This window comes from Cryptomeria japonica, chromosome 4 (assembly GCF_030272615.1).
Source record: "Cryptomeria japonica chromosome 4, Sugi_1.0, whole genome shotgun sequence".
Classification (NCBI taxonomy): domain Eukaryota; kingdom Viridiplantae; phylum Streptophyta; class Pinopsida; order Cupressales; family Cupressaceae; genus Cryptomeria; species Cryptomeria japonica.
The window spans coordinates 241,761,387-241,783,181 of NC_081408.1; the positions used below are offsets into that span (position 1 = coordinate 241,761,387).

Sequence of the window (21,795 nt, forward strand, 5' to 3'; positions counted from 1 at the left end):
CTTCAAACATTCCATCTATTATCCAATACCTCTTTTCTATCCTTCCATCCCTTTCATTCAATCCTTTGCATAAATTCATAATCTATGAAATAAGCATTTGTGTCATTTTGTCACATGCTTGCCCATGCTCGAATATCATGTTCAGTCCTTTTCCTAGATATATATTCATGAAACACTTCATAATCTGAGGTTGTTCCTCTTTAACATTTTCTTTTGGTTGGGATACACACTCAATCCAGAAAAGAACCACTTATCGTTTCTCGGTACCAACATCTTTTGATTACTATATCTCATACACTTAATCAATTGCTCTAAATCATTATGATCTCTTAGTCAAAGACATGGCTAGTGGAAAATCTAAAATCTTGCTTCAATGCCACTGAAATTATCAAACCCATGTAAGTTTCATTACTTACAAGCCAATGCAATCAAAATAAGAAAAGAAAAAGATAATTTATCAAAACATCAAAAGCATGATCAAGAAAAGAAATATCAAGAAAAGAGACGAAAATAAAAAATTAAGTATCAAAATACTTGGCTATGGGAACATGCGAGTAACTACATCAGGGCTATGGATGCTCGCTAGCAACAAGGCTCTATCCAAGATGCTTTTGAAGTCAAGCTAACTCATGTAGCTAGCCATGTTGGATTCTGAAGATTACAATGATCACATGAGCCAGAATAAACCCACTTGCATACACATGGGTAATCAAAGACTAAGTACATTGATCCAGTTTGGGATTCTCCTTCCCTTTTGAGTCTACTTCCTAGTTGCTAGATATGTTTGATGAAATTTTCTGGAGGTTCTAAGTGTGGGTTGGGTCTCTATCTTTGAAAATTTTAGGAACACTTATTCGAGTGGTGCTAGATGTTGTGACAATCTTACATATTTTCTTTTTGCAAATAATGACCTTTATGCTTGGGGTCAAAGTTTCATCCACTCTATTCTTCATACCACATCTCCCATTATCCTTCCTCCAATATACATTACCTTATCTAATTTCATCCAGTGCTATCTACGATCTTGCTTCACGCTAATCCATACCATCTATCCTAACTATTAATTTCTTCCATCATCTATCACTATCTATGATCTTGTTTCTCCTATCCATATCCTATCTCCAGCCATATCCCCTTTTCCATCCTTGATCTTGATCAAAACTAAGGACAAAAACATGATTTCAAAAATCTCTTGACGTGTCTCCTCATAAGATACCTTCGTCTTTCTCCTATCCATTTCCACCTCAATGGTTCAGTCATCCATTCATAATATTCCTTGTCTTTTTATACATTGGGGCAACCAAATACATCTTTCTTCTAATCCAAAAAGCTCAATAAATCAGGAAATGTCTAAAAAAAATAAAAAAATTGAAAATCAAAGCATGAACGCATGACCCATCCATCAAATCAACAACATGAAAACTCTCAAAGTCTGCAATCAAACTAATCACATGTCTTGTTAATCAATTCATCACTGGAAATCTACCAACATCAATATGTCTTATACAAGGATAGGTACACTCGAAACTAGACAGATCGGTCTTATACAAGGTACTCTCTTTGAAACCAAACATTCCTATCAATAATCGATTCTTGTTGATCAATGCATCTATCAACATCAACATGTCTTATACAGGGATAGGTACACTTGAAACCAGACAGATCGGTCTTATATGGGGTACTCACTCTTTGAAACTAGACATTCTTATCAGTCATCGAGTAATCAAAAAATGGCATAGATCAGTATGACTACTGTATTTTGTCCTAGTTAGCCATATCTTTATCAATTGATGGCAATACCTATTTCATCTTTCAAAGAATCGAAAATAAATCAAAAAGTGCAAAAAAAGAAAGTGGTGAAAACATAGAAATAGGCTCTCTATTTGTGATAGAGTGGTTCCTCCATCTATTTGTACATAGCATATCCACCCATCTAAGCCATCACCATAAATTCACAATTTCACTAATGTTTATCAATCTTGGACATACTTAGCATAGTCACTATCCTTGATTATCTGAACAGTTATCCGTATCATATTCTGCCATGGCTTGGTGGTCAATATACATATTCCATATCATAAGTAGTATCTATAGTGGGGGCAAAATCCTAACCTCGCTGGGGGCAAATCACTTTTGGGTTTCAAACAAACAATCGATCACAACAAACACATCGAGACGAAAACAAGATCATGGAAATGAATGGTAAAACAAAGAAACATGAACTGATCAAAACTAAACAATGAGGAATTTGCAAGATGTTTTATCTGACAAAAATACATAGGATGGCATGCATGTTTATCTATGGTTGTTTTCAAAAAACAATTATCATATCTCCCAAGTGACTCAAGGATGTCTTGAAACGAGAGAAGCAAGGAAGGAGTATGATATTTTTTTTGTTTGTTGGTTGTGAGTGAAGCCTTTTTACTATGAAATTTTTTCTACGACGTGATCCGGTGGCATATCACCGAGGACATTTCTAATTTGTATAGGACAAAGGTTAACTCTTGTCTATTTACGCAAGCCGCACTCAGGTCATCGTGGTTCAATTATACCTTGACGCTTATGTTATCTTGCAATATCAAAACCCATGTAAGTTATACTCAGGTCATCATGGCTCAATTATACCATGATGCTTGTATCGACTTTCAACATATCAAAGGTTCAATGATGATAAAAAGGAAGCATATCTAATTTGATAAAAAAGGTGACAATATCAAGAACGAGAGTGCATTTTCATATCAGGTTTCATATCATTGTCAAGTGCTTAGGTACATTTTTCAGATCATTCCTAAAATCTGCATTTAGTTGCATTACCATATCATGTTGTTTAGTTGCATATCATCATCATCGTCGTCATCTAGTCACATTCTTCATTGCATCCATCACATGCATATCTATTGCATCATCATGGAATCTTTCTTCACTTTCATGTCTTCATCATTCATCCACCTCTCATCTGTCATGTCTTATACATGATGCATCTTTCCTAAAACTAGACATTTTGATCAGGTCTTATACAAGATATATCATTCCTAAAACCAGACTTTTTGATCATCTTTGTCTTATATAGGAGGTGTCATTCCTGAAACCAGACTTGATCTCAATCTTATCAATTCTATCAATCCATTTAATCTGATCCATTCTATCATGTCTTACACAAGATGTATCTTTCCTAAAACCAAACATTTTGATTAGGTAAGCAAATTAAAACCTTATGCAATCTTCAAGGGTTTATTTGATGAAACCTTCATTCAATATCCTTGTGTTCTCTGTTATGCGTAGACATGAGGTGAAATAGAAAACTGAAAAGAAACTAACTCTTACACCTAATCCTACAACAAGAAATAAAATATTTCAATTTAAATGATGGTTGGAAATGCATCAGACCAGTGCCTTTGGGTATAGATTCAAATATCATAAACTATGAATGAATTTCCTTAACAATTAACATCTAATTAGTAGGTTTACTTCCTACACTAATGCCTTACATCAAAGAACCCTCTTATGCAACCACAAGATTCTACTTTTTAACCCAAATCATGTAACCAAAATCACAATTGTTTATTCAAAGCATATTTAACCTCTCCTCGAGAAGAGAAAAGAATAAAAAAATACAACTACAAGGAAACTGTAGTGACAAACCCCAAATATACTTGATATCAAAGTTCATATAATCCTGATTACAAAATTAGAGACAATCTTATGGTATTTTTCAAATTAACTCTAACTTTGTTGACACTTGTTTCTATAAATATTCAGAGTCCCAAGCCTATTTTAAGTGCTTCTCTTTTTTCCCTACTTGATACAAATTTTCCAACCCCCTACTTACAACCTTGATTTCCTTTTTATAAAAACAAAGGAGCAACATCAGCTTTAGGGTATTCACATTTAGTTACAAACTGAAAACTAATCAATTACCCACAAAAACTACTCAACTACCCACCCAAAAACTAAAAAATAATTTCAATAAATAATGAAATTTACGATAAGACTCTTGGTCTTCCATTTGCAAACAATTTTATCTTTTAATGAAATAATAATTCCAAACAAGCAAAATTATTATCTCACACAATTATTTTTACTCATGCAATATCCATCTCTAGTGTTGACAGTGTAGTGTCCCTCCTAGACTTGTCTTTTGATTTATGCTTCGATAGACTTGATTTGACTCTTATGTGATGTTTGATTTATGTTTAAGATACTATCTATATGAGTTGATGCTACGGATGACGATAGACCTTTTATATTGACATATGATGGCTCCTATGGATGATTGACATATCTTGGATTATGATGATGAAGGATTTACTTTATGATCTCATATGTGCTCATGGTTCATGATGGATTCATATTGCTTATGGGATTTCGATAATATTATGGTCATGTTAACCCTATTCCATGATTATGATGATTGAATTAATGGTACAATGATTGTGATTGTTTTCTAGTGTCTTCATGATAGGGATGATGTCATATCACTCATTGTGAGCATGATATGACGTTGTGATTCTTTATCACTTGCCTGATTATCTATGATATATTATCAAATATGTTGTATCATGATTATTGGTGGTTGCAGGATTGCAAGTACTAGACATCAACTCCACCTGGTCTCACAGGTCTGAACGTGTCTTATCCCAATGGAAAGTTTTTGGATATGGCATAAGTTCCCTTCCTTATACTCTAGGTTCTAGTTGACATCCTAGTCAGTCCAGTGTCGCAGTTGAATTGTCTTGTGGCACTTTGCAGTGTGTTAATCGACTCTTGTGTCGGTTTTCCTTAAGGCATTGAGAGCATTTGATTATTTCATTAATTTTTAATTGGTTAATATAGTTTATTAATAGTAAAATTAATTTATTATGTAGCTTGGTTATTTAATTATTATTTGTCTAATTTATTATTGAGATTTGGTATTTATTTGTATTATTTAATTATTTTATATTGTTTAATATTTATTTATTTATTTCTCTTGGTTATTTTATTTATTTTGGGCCTTTTGTTTATTATTTATTTATTTATTTATATAGTTGTGATATTTAATTTATATTGATTTTGATTTATTAGATTATTGGGTTTTTGTATTTTATTTTGCCCATAAGGTTACTTTATTTAATGGTTTGATTAATTATTCCTCTTGTTTTTTTTTGTTTTTTTTTTTTGGCCAAGCGCTTTTTGACTAGAGCTATAAACTAGTGAGATCACAAGGAGGACCTCATCTCCAAATCGAGGTCCAAGGCATCCTCTTTGAAGAACCCTACACATCCTGAGAGCACAACTGTCAATTTCCTAGCCAACGAACGGAGAGAAATCGACCAGCGAGCATCAAGGGGGCCAAGAACACGCTCCAAATTTATCAATCACTCATCAGCGTGCACCAACAATGAACTACCTCTCTGGACAAAGCAGACCTTTGTTTGGTTGTCTGTCAAGTTAGTAGACTGGTGCAGCAACAGATGGTGTGGAACGACGGGGGAAGAGAGGGGCCAAGCCTCGTGCATTGAATTCACGACCTCCATTGAGGGAGGCTCGCAGTAGTACTGTTGTGCTATGGGATGAACCCCAATTATTCCTCTTGTTACTATATGGTTAATTGATATAATATAATTGCTACCTACCCTTTTATTTGATTGGTTGATTTCATGGGGGTAAGTAAATAAAACCTTTTTATATTATTTACCTCGATTGTATGCATGGTAGGTATAATATATGGTTTATAGGAATTTTTTGATTGGTCGATTTTCTTCTATAGTTTTCATTTCAAATTTATTTATTGAATATTCTGAGAGTGTTGTCAGGTTACCATTCAGGCAAAATTTGCTTCCATTTGGAGTATTTGGACTAGGTTGAGGCTTGGATTATTGAAGAATTGGTGATTGGATTTGGAGTTTGCTTGGTTGGGTTTGTTGGATTAGACTTGCTCTACTTCAAATTTCCTTGCATTTACTTCAATTTTTGTAGGTTGGAGCTTTAACTCTACTTTGGCATTTGAATTCAAAAATCTTGTCTTAATTTTGATTGTTGAAAGATTGATTGTAAGGGATATTTTAGTGCTTAAAGACTCAATTTTGGTTTGGGGAAATAATTTATTTATATATTGTATATAAGTGTGTGATATTAGCAAAAGTGAGAATTTGGGTGTTGTCGGGAATGTATATTTTGCATTTTCCTTTATGGATATGTGTATTCCCTTCCTTGAGGTCTTGTTAGGCTTTTAAATGCCTTCATATTGTTGTTTTTTATCTCATTGTACTTTATTGCATCTCCATATGTTACTATGTGAGTTTGGTGTATTTATGTGCATGATTGTGTGAAGAAGGTGCAGGGATTTGAGGTTGAATTTCATTTGTATGAATTGGTGATTCCTATTTCATGTTTTCATGGCCTTATTTTGTCCTCCCACACCTTTTGGGAGTGTCATTGGTCCATTTTGTGAGCCTATGTACGAAATTGGTCATGTTCGTCACTTAATATCTCTATTTTACTTCATTTTTGCTCTTTGTTCTCTATGCGCTACAGAAAATATCCTATGCACTATAGTGTGCCATGTATGCACTATAGAATGACCTCTATTCTCTAATCTACTCCCTAGATGCGCTAAACTAGCCCTTTGATGTGCTACTCTACCCATAGATGTCAGATTTGTCAATTAGATCTAATGTGGTAACTTTTCCGGATTGGGGGCTTTTACCAAAGGTTTTTTATGATTGATTTGAGTTCCTTAAAGATGTTTATGATGTTATCTTGATCATTTCATGTTTTTATTGAGCTCAGGTAAGATGGTTTGTGCATTACCATTGAGGGTTATGCAGATGCATTGATTTGTTCTAGCAAGAGGATGAATGCCTTGCTATTGAAAGATGATTTTATGAGAGCTCTAGTGAGAAGATTGTGCCTCACTATTGAGGATTAATTTGGCTATGTATGAGTAGGAGGAATGCATGCCTTAATCAAGTTTATTGTTATGCTTTTGTTAGTGAAGGCTCTTGCTTTATGTGTCGGTATCATAGTTCATTTTGTACTTCAGTTTTGTATCAATGAAGTTGTGATTTTGGATTCATTTCATGTTGAGCCTTCATGATGTTATTGTGATGTCATTGTGGTTTATGTTCACCCTGATTTCTTGGTCCATGGATAGGGAGAGTGGGCTCTTGCATGTGTAGGATCAGGGTAAGAGGTTCCTAAAGAGGATGCTTAGGGTCTAGACCTATCATGGAACCACATGAAGAGTTTATGTTTAATTGCAAGTGATAACCATAATAATTAATTAGTGGGTTTGGGTAAAAAGGATTCACTTAATCAAGATAATGAATAGTTGTTGTTCCCCACTCATAGCCCTTGAGGAGAGACTTGGGATGAGCTTGGGAAGACCATTGCGATGGTAAGCCAAACTCCCTTGATTGCTCATAGGATGTGTTGTCCTCGTTTCAGCGCGGCCCCTACAAAACTGGTATGTTTTGTACCTTACGACCTTCGAGAGAGCTTGATCGACTTCGTCGGTTATCTTATTTAGCTTTTCGCTTTTCATTTTTATTGTTTTCTAAGTTAAGATTTTCAATTTTTCCTGCAGATCAGACTTTAAAGTCTGACCTGCAGGGTTCCTTCTTTCCAAAAGGAATTGCACATCGGACTTTAAAGTCCGATGTGCAAAGGTTTGTTTTTCCCCTACAGATCGGACTTTAAAGTCCGACCTGCAGGTAATCCTTCCCCTGCAGTTTAGACTTTAAAGTCCGATCTACAGGTTGTTTGGTCAAAAATTTGCATGTCGGACTTTAAAGTCCGACTTGCAAGGGTTTTATCCTTGCATGTCGGATGTTAAAATCTGACATGCACAACGTAACTAGTAATTAATGGTTGCATTAATTGCTAATTTAGGGCTTATTTATTAATTTTTGGAGTTTATTTCTTCATTTTTGTTTGTGATTTCCCCTCTGCACGTGCCTCCTCTTTTCTCCTCTGTTTTCACTCGTTGGCCTTGTGGATTTATCGAGTCTCCATCAAATTTTTATCTTACCATGGTGGATTGAGGTAGGCTTCTGGTTTTATTTCTATTTATTTCGGGTTTTTTCCCCTTTTCTTTGTTTTCTCTTTCCTTCTCCACCTTTTTCCTTTAGGTTTTATGTTGATTATAGGCATATCAGGTGGAGAAATACGTTCGCTTTTCCCTTTTTCCTCGCCTGCGCGACTAGTTTTAAAACCCAGTCCGTAGGCTGTGTGCGGAGATCTCTTTGCATATCGGACTTTAAAGTCCGATATTCGAGGGGAGATTGTTAGATTGACATGTCGGGCTTTAAAACCCAACATGTCAATCGGTTGTTCTTCCCCAGCACATCAGATTTTAAAGTATGATGTGCTGATCTTTTTTGCAATGTTCTACACCTGCACATCGGACTTTAAAGTCCAATGTGCTAATGATTTTTCCCAACTTGCACATTGGACTTTAAAGTCCGATGTGCCGATGACTTTCCCCAACTTGCACATCGGACTTTAAAGTCCGATATACAAGTAAAGATGTTTTATCTTTGCACATCGGATGTTAAAGTCCGATATGCAAATTTTGGCTTCCAAGGTGCAAATTGGACTTTTTTCCTCGACCTACCATTTTTGACAGTTTTGCTCCCAAGCCTGCTCTGAGTCCGATTTTCTGATCCGATTGATAAAATTTGATTTTATTGATGATGATAACTATCAAAGAAGCTAATCCTTAGTGTTGAATGCAATCATTTGAAAATGTCAAAGCCCTCTCACGACAAATCAGAGCCTTCTTCAAGTCAGTTGGAATCTTCTCTGGGTAAAACATCAGCAAAACGGATGAAGTACAAGTATGATAAGTACTTGAATTTGTACCCAGAAAGTTCAGTAGACTCAAACATCAAGGAGATCAAAGATACAAAAATTGGACATGTCAGTATGCAGGAGTTTATTGATCGAGTTGAGAAAGCTTCGGCCTACCTAACAAACTCGATCAAATCCGATTTGCATAAATATGCATCCTTCCCAGTTGCAGCTCATGATCCAAATTTTGTACTTTCTATAGCAGATCACTTCGATCCAAATACATGGCAAGTTAGGGATGCTGATCAAAATGTGATCATGACTCTGGATAGTGTTTTCTTCAACAATGTTTTCAAAGGTTCTCCAGTTGAGGAAGTAGCTGACATTTCTCAGGAAAGTGCTCAAGAGTACTATGAGAAAAATGAGGTCAAATGCAAGAAAGTGATCAATATTGTGTACCTCTCTGCTACCAGAAATTCTACCACCTCACGATGGCACAAGTATTTTTACAGGAGTGAATTCAATGAGGAGTACAACGATATGGTCAACATGTTATCAAGAGTGAAGGGTTTAAAGGACTCTTGCTACTTTCAAAGCTAGATGTGTTATTACATAAATATAATCAAGAAAGGGGCCGCTGGGATTGATTGGGGTGAGAAGATCAATGATGCACTCTACGCACAGTTGAAAGAAGTCAAAGCGACATTGAAATTTTATATGACTTCTTACCTGGTTTATGCAGCCGCTTCCATGAGGCAATATCCAAGTTTGTCTACTAAAGGTGACAAGAGATTACTGCCTGTCTAGGAATACTATGATCAACTCATGATCAAGAATCAAGGTAGCCACTTTAGAAGAGTTAATGATGCCTTCTTTGTTGTATGGAAGTGCATGTTTGATAAAAGTATGCAGAAGAAAAGATTATCAGAGGCTGCATATAATAGGGTGTCTCATTTTGGATGCATTTTTCTTCAGTTCCCAACATTCACTTACATCCGGATCGGATGTTTCTCTGGTGAACCCTTCATTCTACCAAGGTATCCTTCTGATAAGATCATTCTCATGGAGTTGTGTCGGCAACTAATCTATGTGCATGAAAAGCAATCACAAGCACATAAGACTAGGTTAAAGTTCCCAGACTCAACTGGCAAGTACTCAGTTCTAACTAACCCCAAAGCCAAGAACATCGAGGAAAAAATGCAATGGAATACTATGAGAAGATTCAAGGCAAGAAATAATTTTGATTTTCATGGAACGAAGAACAAGCTTAAGAGGAGTTACACCCATGTCTATAGGTTTGAAGATGTATGGGCAGACTGTCAAAATGAAGAAGATATAAGAAGGATGGATTTCAGTCGTCTTACCCTAGAACAAATTGAAAACTTGGATTTGGCAAAGATCCCAATGACCATGGAAGACACTGATGACATAATAGACCTTGTCTATTATGAAAAAAAGATTGTTGACTCTCCACTCCCACCGGTGCAATGGTCAAAAAAAGAAAGTAAATCTATCACTCAAAGAATCTCTCCTATTTTGGAAAACACTAATGCATGGTTGCTAAAAAAAATCTTAGAATGAAACAACTTCCTGCTAGTTTTGGAGATGACGATAATAGTGATGGCTCAGTTGGTAAGACAACTACGACTGAAACAAGAACCAAGGGCAAAGCAGATTCACAAGCATTATCCTCAGCTCCTACAACGCAATCCAAGGGGAAAGCACCCAAAATCAAGTTCATAATTAAAGGGTCCAAGAAAGCTGAATCATCTTCAGCAGTACAGGAGACAACCTTGAAGGAACCAGAACAACAGACTGCTAGAGATACTGGAAAAGAGAAAGAGATAGAAGAAGGTGAAATTCCTCAACAAGAGGAATCACAGGTTGAAGAAACATCACATCTTGGTGAAGTTAATGTTCCAGTCACTTCACAAGCACCAACTCATTTAGAAGTGATTATCCATTCCATTGATTATGATTCTAATCAAGAGGGAGAGGAATTCGATGATGAGGACCTGGGCATGGGCATGACTCAGTCAGAGACTGCTCAACAATTCTTCGCACTATCCAACTTTTCCATCCTGGATGATATTCCTTCAACCACCATTGAATCTTCAATATTGGAGTTTCCTGAAGCTGTGGAGAAAGAATTCATGGAACAACAAATGATGACTTTACCTTCTATGGTGGTCATAACAGATATTCCATCTCTAGTAAGCACTGAAGTTATTTCTACTATGGCAGTTATAACAGAAATTCCACCTCTGGTTACTACTCAAGTTGTTTCCACTGCACCTTCCACTCTCTCCTCTGTGGCTGTAACTGAAGAGGGGTCAGCATCAGTAGTTGTTGCTACATCAGCAAGTATATCACTAGATACTTCAACATTGATATCAATCACAACTTCTACAACCGCTACCAGTTCAAGCCAGTATGTTGCTGAAATACCAAGTGAAACTCAGCAAGAAGCTACTACTCCACCAGCCAATCCTGAATTGCCACCTTGGATGGAGGTAGTAGCACCTAAGAGGAAGAAACGGGTGATTTCACTTGATGAGTTTGACTTTGAGCAGTTGGTTCCTCCAAAGCCCAAGGGAACAAAGAAGTCGAAGACTGTTTCCCGAATGTTAGTAGACCTGACCTCTAAAAGGAAGTATGTTGAGGTCATGGTGTCATCATCGGATAAGAATAAAGATGATATACAACCTGAGGATTACATCATGCAAAATATAGAGCTTGGGAAGGAGACGCATGAGAGTGTTAAGTTGGATTCTCAGACGACTTTAAACTCTTTGTTACGAAGACTTGACTAAGAGAGGGATGGGAATAATGAATTAAAACAGAAATGTGAACAATTGACTAATGTTCTTCTGAAAGTTACCCAATCCTCCCAAGAAGTTGAGCCCATAGGATCCTCAATGGACACTGAAGCTCTCAATAAATTTGAATAGGTAGGAGCCAAGGGCCGAGTGGTAGACGAGTGGATTGCACAACTGAAGTCAGAAGGGTCTCATCTCCTAAGTTCAACAGTTGGGTTACTGACAGATTTTGAAGTGATCCAAAGTCAGATGTAAAGTGTCAAAACTTTATTATCTCGGGAGATTGAAAATATTGAGAAAAGTACAACCCTTTGGAGCAAAATGGAGGACTTTAGAATAGATGTCCTTGTTGAAAATAAAGTGGTTCCTTTAAGGGAAAAATATATCCAAATCTTGTCTCTACTGTCTTACAGGAAAGAGACAATAAAGTTGATGATAGCAGAGCTGGATCGAGAACGAAAGGAAGGTGATGATGAGATTGATCTCATTTCTGCCAGGATTGTTGACCCCTTTTTATCTGTATGATGACAATCAGAATCTCGTTACTAGTGATTCCATCACACAGGAATTTCTATCCTTAATGGTGCACTGGACATGACTTCTCACTTGGTGCATTCGATAAGTTACTAGAAATCCAAGTTAGTTTTGAGATCCTCGCATCCATGTTGAAGGATGGGAAAAAAAAAAGTAGAGGCTGAGGATACAATCTCCCGTGTTCGTGTGATCACAGATTCTACCCAGATATTGAACCAAGCAGAGATGGAGGCCATCCTGACTAGGTTCGAGGAATTCCACAAATCAAACAAGGAGGAGAAAGATGAATAAAGTGTCCCTTTTTGGCATTTTCTTTCCATGTAGTTGCATTGTTAGATGTTGCAAGTTTTCTCACAACTGCATATTTTCTTTCTGTTGTAGTTGTAGTCAAGTGGGACTGTGCAATTGAATTATTCAACTGTGTCCACATTTTTCTCCACTCTTCTTATATATAAGGGAACTCTCATTTGTATATTTTTATCGTGGATTATGCTAAGCAAAACTCTGCTAAGTTTTTGCCTCAACTAAGATTTTGAGCTTTGTTGTGAAAATTTGATCAAGCAAATAAAGAAAGCGATTTTATTTGATCCCAAACTTTGTGTTGTGTTTAAAAAGAATTGCTTATATGAGTTAATGTTCTTACGTTCATGACTTATATATGTTCTTGAATTTCTTGATATAGGAAGTATTGTTAAGCGGATTAAAGAGCTCTTAAATCGTGAAAATAGACTTTGTGCTCCTTGAATATTTGAGAAATTTTCTATTGTTAAGTGATTAGTAGTAGGCTTTGTATTGCTACTATTGCTTGTAGTTTTTAGGATTAAGGAATTATACTTGAGGACTTTGAGCTACAAGTTGAATTCCTTATCATTGTGATAATTAGTTTAGTTGGTGTTATATTCGAGAAAGACTTTGTGCTTCTTGTTTATAAAATCTTGATACAGTTTGTTGGATAAATTCGTTAATTTCCTTAAGTATCGAAGTGATAGGGAAATTGTAACAAAGTGAAGGGAGAATACATTAACTCTGAGAAAAGAGAGTTATATGCCCAACACTAACCCGCAGATTTTAATTTCTTATTAATTAGAGAAGAAATTTCAAAGGGAACCTCCCCTTGATGAGAGGAGAGATTAATTTCTCAATATAGCTATGAGTGAATCATATATTTTATCATTGGTACGCTAGTGACAAAATATTCACCCAACAGGTTGAAACGACTCCACATGTCTATCAAGGTGTGACTTGGCCCCTTCTTTGTGAGGATAGCATGTGATGACACACTTTCCTTACATGTTTCCATGATCCTTATGCCTTAATTGATTGGTATGCCTCTGGAATTTTATTGATTATGATTAGCCTTGTGATGCAATTTGGCTTATTGTTCTTGGTTGTTATCTTGTGGATGCAATGTTGAGTTCCTTGGTTGTTAGGTGTCAGCCTAGGTCTAGAGTGTGAGTTGGAACTTCATGTCATCTCCTAGCACAGGGGGTAGTTGTTGTTTGGTTCCACACGGTCGGGTGGTTTGATTCCTTCTTCCATTGGGATGTTCTTCTTTGGATGTTAGCATGTGTGGATATGGATCCTATGATTCTTCACTATGCAGATGGTTTATGGAGTTGATTTCTATGTATTGTAGAAAGTAATATTGTATCTTGATGGCATTGTAAATGTAAAAGAGAATGCTTACTCTTATGCTTGTATTCCTATGCATTAGGAAATGATGTAGAAGATGAGATCTTGACTTTGTAATTTTATGAGATGATGTATCCATTGAATGGCTTAAGATGTAATTGAAATGTTCATTATGTAAGTTAGAGATTGATAATCCAAGTTGGATTAGGACTTAAATAGTTAGCTTATGTGTATTCTAGTATTATATGGTTCATGTAATTAGCCTTGTTATATGGAATCCCGTTTTGGGAAGGAAATTAGTATTTTTTGTTAAGATTCTTGTATATGTGCGTGAGTAATTATCTTGGTGAAATGTAATATGATTCTTAAGGAAATGGTCTAGTTCTATTGTGAAAGATGGTTATTTAGATTATGAGGTGATAGATGAATAATGAAAGATTGAAATGATCTAGGCTTATTTGAGGTGCCTTGCATGAGAAAGATAATATCATGATAGATTATTTGAAAGGGGAAATAAGAACATTTGATTTGGTGCTTTAAAATGAACTTAAAGGATAATGGGACATGTTAGAATATGCATATGATGTTAGTGATTCTCATGGTTAATAAGAAAGTAATTGACTGGGAAATGGTTGTATTATGTGCATATGATATTTTAGATGGAGATGTGTTTATGTGTTAGAGTTGTTAAGTAGTGACGTTGAGATACCCTAGGGAATGAATGAATAGATGAATGTATGCAATAAGAGATAGTTACTATGTTGTTATTTTCGGTTGCATTATATGTTGCTATGGATATGGTTATGTTCATGATGTTCTATGCATTCATGTGATGTTAATCTATGATATTGAAGTAATGATAGTTGTATTATGATGCTTAGTAGATATTTTTAAAAAGAATTATCTCTATTTGTTTGTTAGTTTAGTTATTTTCTCTATAGTATTTTGACAGACATTACAAACAACATCATATGAAATGGGTGTGACAATCTTCAAAGTAGCACACTCAGCAATAAAAACCCAGTTGAATCCTCATATTGCCTTTTGATACTGATAATCTTGTCAAGTTTCTTTGCCTCTACCTCAAAAACTTCATTAATTGTATATTGTATGAATCGACATCCTTTTTGGGGAGAATTTTTTTTTTTCAAAAAACTGTTCATATGTTTTGTTTTATGCTCCCACATTTTGCAGACATATCTACCAGGGCATTTACAACTACAACATCTGAAAATCTCCCTTAATGTTTCGATTGATGCCCAGACCCTATTCCAAGGTTCCAATCTCAAATGTCTACGAAGAGGGTGCTGGCAATGGTTGTGGATTTCAGTTCTACACCTACCATGTGCATTTGCCTTAAGGTTTCAAAAAGATTTTCAACAAATCTACTTTTTGCATATCATGCATTCCATGAGACGCCATTTTTGTGAGGAATTTTAGCAGTTTGAATTCCTTGTTGATGTCTTCACAGTATTGAAAGTTTCCAAAAAAAAAAGGTCTATTTTGTGCAATCCCAGCGATCATTGTGTTCCACGAGAGGACATTTCTTTAAGACAGTTAGTCAAGCAGTTTGAATACCTTGTCAATTCTTTCACATTCACATACATGTAGATCTACCACGGCCCTTGCTACTGAAGAATCCTTCAATGTTTCGATGGATGACGGCATTTGAATGTGTCGAGTGTCTCTTTATATTTCATGTATACTCTGTTCAAATGCTCCCATTTTGACACAGTTGGGCAAGATGCTAGCAAAGATTGAGGAATTTTGTTGTAGCTGTGTCTAACGCATTTGCTTGAAAGTCTCCACATCCCTCTTACAACCGAGCTCACAATTCTCTGAAGCTTCTTGTAAAACGAATCTGCATCATCGCGTGGCTAAAATATTTTGAACAAATCTAGTTTGGGTATATTTGAATGCCACGACATATTAACAGGTCACATTTCTTTGGGGTATTTCATCAAACAGTTGGCTTGCCTCATCAATTCCTTCATAAACAAAATCCCCTTTCATTATGCACAGGCCGGAAAGATGCAAGCAAATGGTATGGAATTAGGCTTCGATCCTACCAATTACACGTGCTTTAAAGTTTCTAAAACCCCTTTTCAACAAATCCATTGCTTTCGAGTCTTGGAATCATTGCCTTCCATGAAACGGCATCACACCTCTCTCCGCAGGTTCTCCCCTTGCTCCGTGTGGGATGGCTGTAAGCTTACCGCATTCCCGCGCACTACTCTGCTAAAACCCCCAATCGCTTTGTGAGATGGCTGGTACAATTTAATTTACAAATTATATTTGATTTATAAGGTTCCACATATATCATGTGAGTTGCTTGGTGGTGGAGAATTTATGTTTTTGAAAGAGAGGTCACAAGTTCAAATCTCACAAGGGAGTAAAGTATGTACTATGAACAAGTTAGCTCTGGTACAAATTATTAGGCACACAAACATGCTAAGAAGGGGGTCAACCAATATATCCAAAATCTCAAGCACCAAATATGCATGGAAATGTAGAAAGGAAAAACCACTCACCCAATTCCAACCTACAATTTGAAGTAGGCACCAACCTATTGGAGACACCAATCCCTAATTACATTTGCTTAATCCAAGATTTGAGCACCAACTCAGTATGTGAGACTCTAATCTCACCAAATTAAAAAAAATATAAATTGCACACCTTCAAGGATGAATACTCAACTTTTTCTAATCTAATCAACATCAAAACACCCTCACATAGTGAATGTGATCTTTAAATGAAACTGCACACAATAATTGAGATGCTAGTACTCCTAGCACCACCCACATAATCACACATCAGTCACACCTTCTAAGATATTCACATCAGCTACAAGAATAAACCCTACACCAAACATATCATAGGCTTAGTTCAGGATCCCACACATTACTCTAGATGAAGGGACAAACTATGCATTACCCAACACATGCTCTATAGCTTTACTTTAGTTCCAAACCACAAGTCATAACTCTCAACTACAATAGAATGCAGAGCCAAACATCATGATAGTGCAACTGAGTGCACATCCCATTTTTGAGCGACCAAACTCAGAAAAATACCAAAAATACTTCTTGACAACAACACATGTGATAGACAACCAAGAACTACTAGAACCAGAGTATAGTGATAACATAAAGCTACATACTTCACTTTGTCTTTCAGGAACCCAAATGCTTTGATATGACATGACAATTGCTATCTTCTAGATGCCTTAACATCGATGACAATACTAACCACAACCTTTGACATTAATGATAACATTTTCTCAATAGTTATGGCATCACTAAATTAAGAAGAGAAAAAGGCTACCCTCTATGAAATTTTATGTTAAAATTTCAGGGATGAATGATTGATTGATTATCTAATAAATCAAGCAATAAATAGTTAATGTGAAATAGTTGTTTGATAAATTAGTAGATGTTAGCTATTTGAAACTAACATTAAATATTTGTTGAAATTGAAATAAGAAATGATTGGGGTTTACATATACCTTGCAATAGACATAAAGTAAATTTTACCTAATGACATATCATGAGAAATATTGATAATTAATATTTGAGACTCAATTATGGACGAGAGAGATGAGACTAAGTTAGAATATAAGAATCTAAGTGTTTAGTATGAAATTGGGCATCGATGATGTATTTCCAATGTTTTATCTTATCTAATTTTAATGAGCCTTTCCCCTACAAGAATGGATCCTTGACACATTTTACAAAAAAGTAAATACTAAATTAATAATAAAAGTAAATGAAAGATAATTGGGTGCTAATGAAGGCTAATGCATGGATGGTAGTGAATGCCACTAGGTCAATTGATGGCTTTGATAATTTGTTGTTGCAAGGTAATGCTTGATTGTACCATAGATTGTACTTTAAATGTTTGCTTTGACAATTTGTGTTATCTATTTTCTTGTTGAAGACTTAACCAATGTTGATGTTTAGAGGCTTTGATTAATGTATTTCTAAAAGGAGAGGGAAATATATGCTCTAATGAAATATGTTTTTGATCATTTCATTATGCATTGTAATATGTCTACAACTTGCAAATACAAAATAAATGATGATAAAAAGCCTATTATCTTCTCTTTACGCCAAACTCTAATCTCCTAGGCAAGGATCTCCTATGATCAAATCGTTATTTCTAATCTAATAGGTTTGCAAAAAGGATTGAAGACAACAAACAACTATGAAAGTTATATTAAAATTAAACTAATTTGTTGACGTTAATGCACAACATGTTACCTATATGCTAGACATTTCATTAAAACAAACCAATAAAAATAAATAAAAAAGAATAATAAAAGTGATAAGAGTTTACTATACAACATTACAAATATTTAAAATCTTTATAACAAATCAAACCAATAAATCATTTAAAAAAAATTAATATAATCATGACACATTAATGTAGCAAAAATAAAAAGCCCTACTTCATGATTGAAAATGAGGAATTCAAGAGACTTTCAAAATAATTTCCAAACTAATGAACTCCAATATTTTATTTAATCAATGTGGTGCTAACATAAGGGAAGAGCACCATTTATTGTCCATGTTTTGTTCACTCCTTGGACACAGAATCTTCCAATTACAAACTTTAAAGAAACAAAAAATAAAAAACTAAAGTCCATTAATAAATTTCACATGTACAAAAAGCAGCCCATCTTTTAGCATTTTTGGATCATAATTGGCTTATTTGTGCTCCTTTATTGGTACCCGTAACACACAACTACTGGGACATTTGTGCATAAATATTGACAATTTTAAGTGTACGGTTATTGGAGCATCTTTAAGAAGGTATCCAGTGACACTTTGAAATGTGTACTTTTTGACAATAGCTATAAGCAGTTAATCGCATACCAAGACAACAAAAAAAAAGCCGTCAAAATTCAAAGTAGTGTTTAGAATCTATGAATGCCGTACACTTCCCCTAGTGTGATGATTAAGTTGTGGTGTTCTTGCCACCAAAATTCAAACAAAATACTATTATTAAATATTCATATTAAAGATGAGATCGATTGTTTGTGACCTCCCTTATTTATGACCTGGCATATTCATAACAGAAAAATAATCTATTTAATCTACAGTAATGGTTCAATTTCTTCACGCGGTAAAAGGTCATGAAAGCATTGCAGGCATTTCAAAATCGTGTGCGCGTCAGCCTTTGACCTGTAAAGTCTCCTCTACCCTGCACAGTTCGCAGTTTGCATGTGTTTCCCCACTCGATCACGTTCACCAACAAGATTCCGCCGACGCGTATTTTCCTCTAAATTACAAGCTACTAAGATTGGTAGGCCCTGCGGCCTTGGAAAAAGTCCACATACAGCTAATTAGGTGGAGAACTTCAAAACTAAATGTTTAGAGTAGCATCATGGCTAATGATTCTCTGGCTCGATCACCAGTCATTAGAATCAACAAATAGAAGAAGACAGTTTCAGCGATTGATTTGATTTGATTTGATTTGTCAAGCATGTCGTTCAGGTACAGGCGCAGCAGCAGCAATAAGAAAGAAGACTGGGTTATCAAGGAAATCAGTCAGAGTCCCAGAAGAACTGTTCCCACGATCTCAGAGCCAAGGAAGACTCCTTTCAGGCTCTGTTCTGCCATTGCTATCGTTGCCATAGTTCTTGCCCTCGTTGTTACTGCTACATTTGTTATTCACATTTCTCACAAAAATGTTTTGCCCTTTGCTTTACTTACCAAGCAAGAGAGATTCCTGCAAATGAAAGGATTTGAGATGCAGAGGGAATCAAAGGAAAGCAAATCAAATACCCATTCTGGAAACGAGGCTGTCTATATTGAGGATGTGGTTCTACTTCCTGATGAAGTGGTTGCCATGGTCCTCCTGTCCTCTGCAACTTCTAGTCTATTAGGGCAGAGATCCATGGTTGTATGTGTATATTCTGATAAAATCTTTACAGAGGTCAATGGAATTGAATACTTGGATGGCCGAGCTGCTGTAAGATGCCAACTACCTGAGAAAAAAGAGGCAGAGGCCTATAAGCATTATATAAAAAGATTGCTGTCTCTGAAACTATTGAACAGAGATCTAAACAGACATGTCAGGCAAATAAATAAGCCTTCTGATGAAAGTATCTTAAAGTGGGACTTTTTAATTTATGAAAGCTTTTCTACAAGTACAGATGTGGTTTTGTTTGCCAAAGGATTGAATCACAGACAAGGAGTCAATACAGATCCCGAATCTCTGCGCTGTGTGTACAATGGTACAGTGGAGACAGCTGTGACAGTCTCCAGCCAAGAAGTCTTCAGATGTAAGCATCCAAATAAAGCACACAGATCAGAGCTTTTAGGCACAAGAATTTCTCTTAGATGGCAAGGAAGGCTGATTCCATCTGTGGCTTACTATCAACAGCCTCAGGATCAGCACAGAGAAGATGATTTCAGCCACAGAGAAGTACTCTGTTCATGCACCATGGTATTCAATGTGACAAAGTTTCTCAAGGAATGGGTCACGTATCATTCACATTTGGGTGTAGGGCACTTTTTTCTGTATGACAACAACAGTGAGGATAACCTGGAAGGAACTGTGGCTGCTCTGGGAGGTGAATTCAATGTAACCAGGCATCCCTGGCCATGGGTAAAGACTCAGGAGGCTGGATTTTCACACTGTGCTTTGCTTGCCAGAAACAAATGCCAATGGATGGTATTTGCAGATGTGGACGAGTTCATTTTTTCTCCTGAGTGGCTAGATCTTGTGAAAGAAGATACCCAATTCACGGAAGAAGCAAATAAGACCAAATCTGGGTCAAACCCATCACAAATTGGCAGAAAAGCATTAGAATCATTGGTGATGGAGAGAAGCAAAAACATTACAGATAGTGAAACCCAAACTGGGCAAATATCTATAAACTGTAATAACTTTGGGGCATCAGGGCTGAAGGTGCACCCTGAGAGAGGAGTCACACAGGGCTACACATGCAGAGAAAAAGCCCAACACCGCCATAAATCCATTGTATTGCTTGAAGCACTTTCCCCTTCTTTGCTCAATGTGATTCATCATTTTCAGCTAAAACCAGGTTACACAACGGATCATCTGAGATCCAATGAGGCAGTGATAAACCATTACAAGTACCAGGCGTGGAGTGAATTTAAGTCCAAGTTCAGAAGGAGGGTATCGGCATATGTTGTGGATTGGACAGAAGCGAAGAATGCAGAGTCACAGGATAGGACTCCTGGGCTGGGAAAGGAGGCCATTGAGCCTCCTGACTGGGAAAACAGATTTTGTGAGGTCAATGATACGGCATTGAGAGACTTCAATCTGAAAGTATTTTCTTCAGGCTCAAAAATGCTTTGGCAATTGTAAGGTTATCCATTATTTACCCATCTGTTAACCAGGAAAACAGGAGGAGAAAAAGTAAATGCTTTTTTAGGGTACAAATTTAAGTCCGAGCCTGCAAATATTCATCCCCTGTACTAACCTTTTTGTCCCCAAACTCTTGAAACCATTTGCTTTTTTTGCTGCTGCAATTACGTATCTAGTTATAGATTTGTCATCAATAAGTGTCTTACTTGATAAGACAATGAGCATTCAATTGAGAAAAGTATAATAAAATATTTTTTTTATAAAATTCTTCAAAACAGTTGACTTTGATTTGTATTATTTGTTTCATATTCCAGCATTTTTTTCTAATGGGAAGCATATTTTACAATACATATTAATTTAAATATTTATGTTTCTATTGTTGATCTTGATATTTATATTTCTTTACTCTAGATTAATTTTGTAATACTTGAGTTCAAACTTAAGGGGATTAAGATTGACTTAGAAGTTTTAATTTTAAAATTCAAATTTTCAACTCCTCCCCATTCTTATTAGTTGTTGTGAGTTAACTTGATACATTTTTTTGTTTGGTATTTCATTATCTTATTTTAAAATGAGAAGCATATTTTACAACCCATATTAATTTAAATCTTTGTCTTTATTCTTGATCTTGATATTTATATTTCTTTATTCTAAATTAATTTTGTAATACTTGGGTTCAAAATTGAGGGGATTAAGGTTG

The 21,795-nt window shown here is 35.8% G+C and overlaps 1 protein-coding gene across 1 annotated transcript; it reads left to right on the plus strand.

The window, feature by feature from the left end:
• The first annotated feature begins 19,074 nt into the window (after positions 1–19,074).
• On the plus strand, positions 19,075–21,351 carry LOC131065512 (glycosyltransferase family 92 protein RCOM_0530710). The gene has a single exon (XM_058000015.2). It carries the CDS (start codon positions 19,242–19,244, stop codon positions 21,093–21,095), a length of 1,854 nt encoding a protein of 617 aa, XP_057855998.2. The 5' UTR covers positions 19,075–19,241; the 3' UTR covers positions 21,096–21,351.
• Positions 21,352–21,795: the final 444 nt, after the last annotated feature.

Bases quoted from the DNA above. Each gene is read 5' to 3' on its own strand.
- LOC131065512 (XM_058000015.2), top strand. From the start codon at position 19,242: ATGTCGTTCAGGTACAGGCGCAGCAGCAGCAATAAGAAAGAAGACTGG.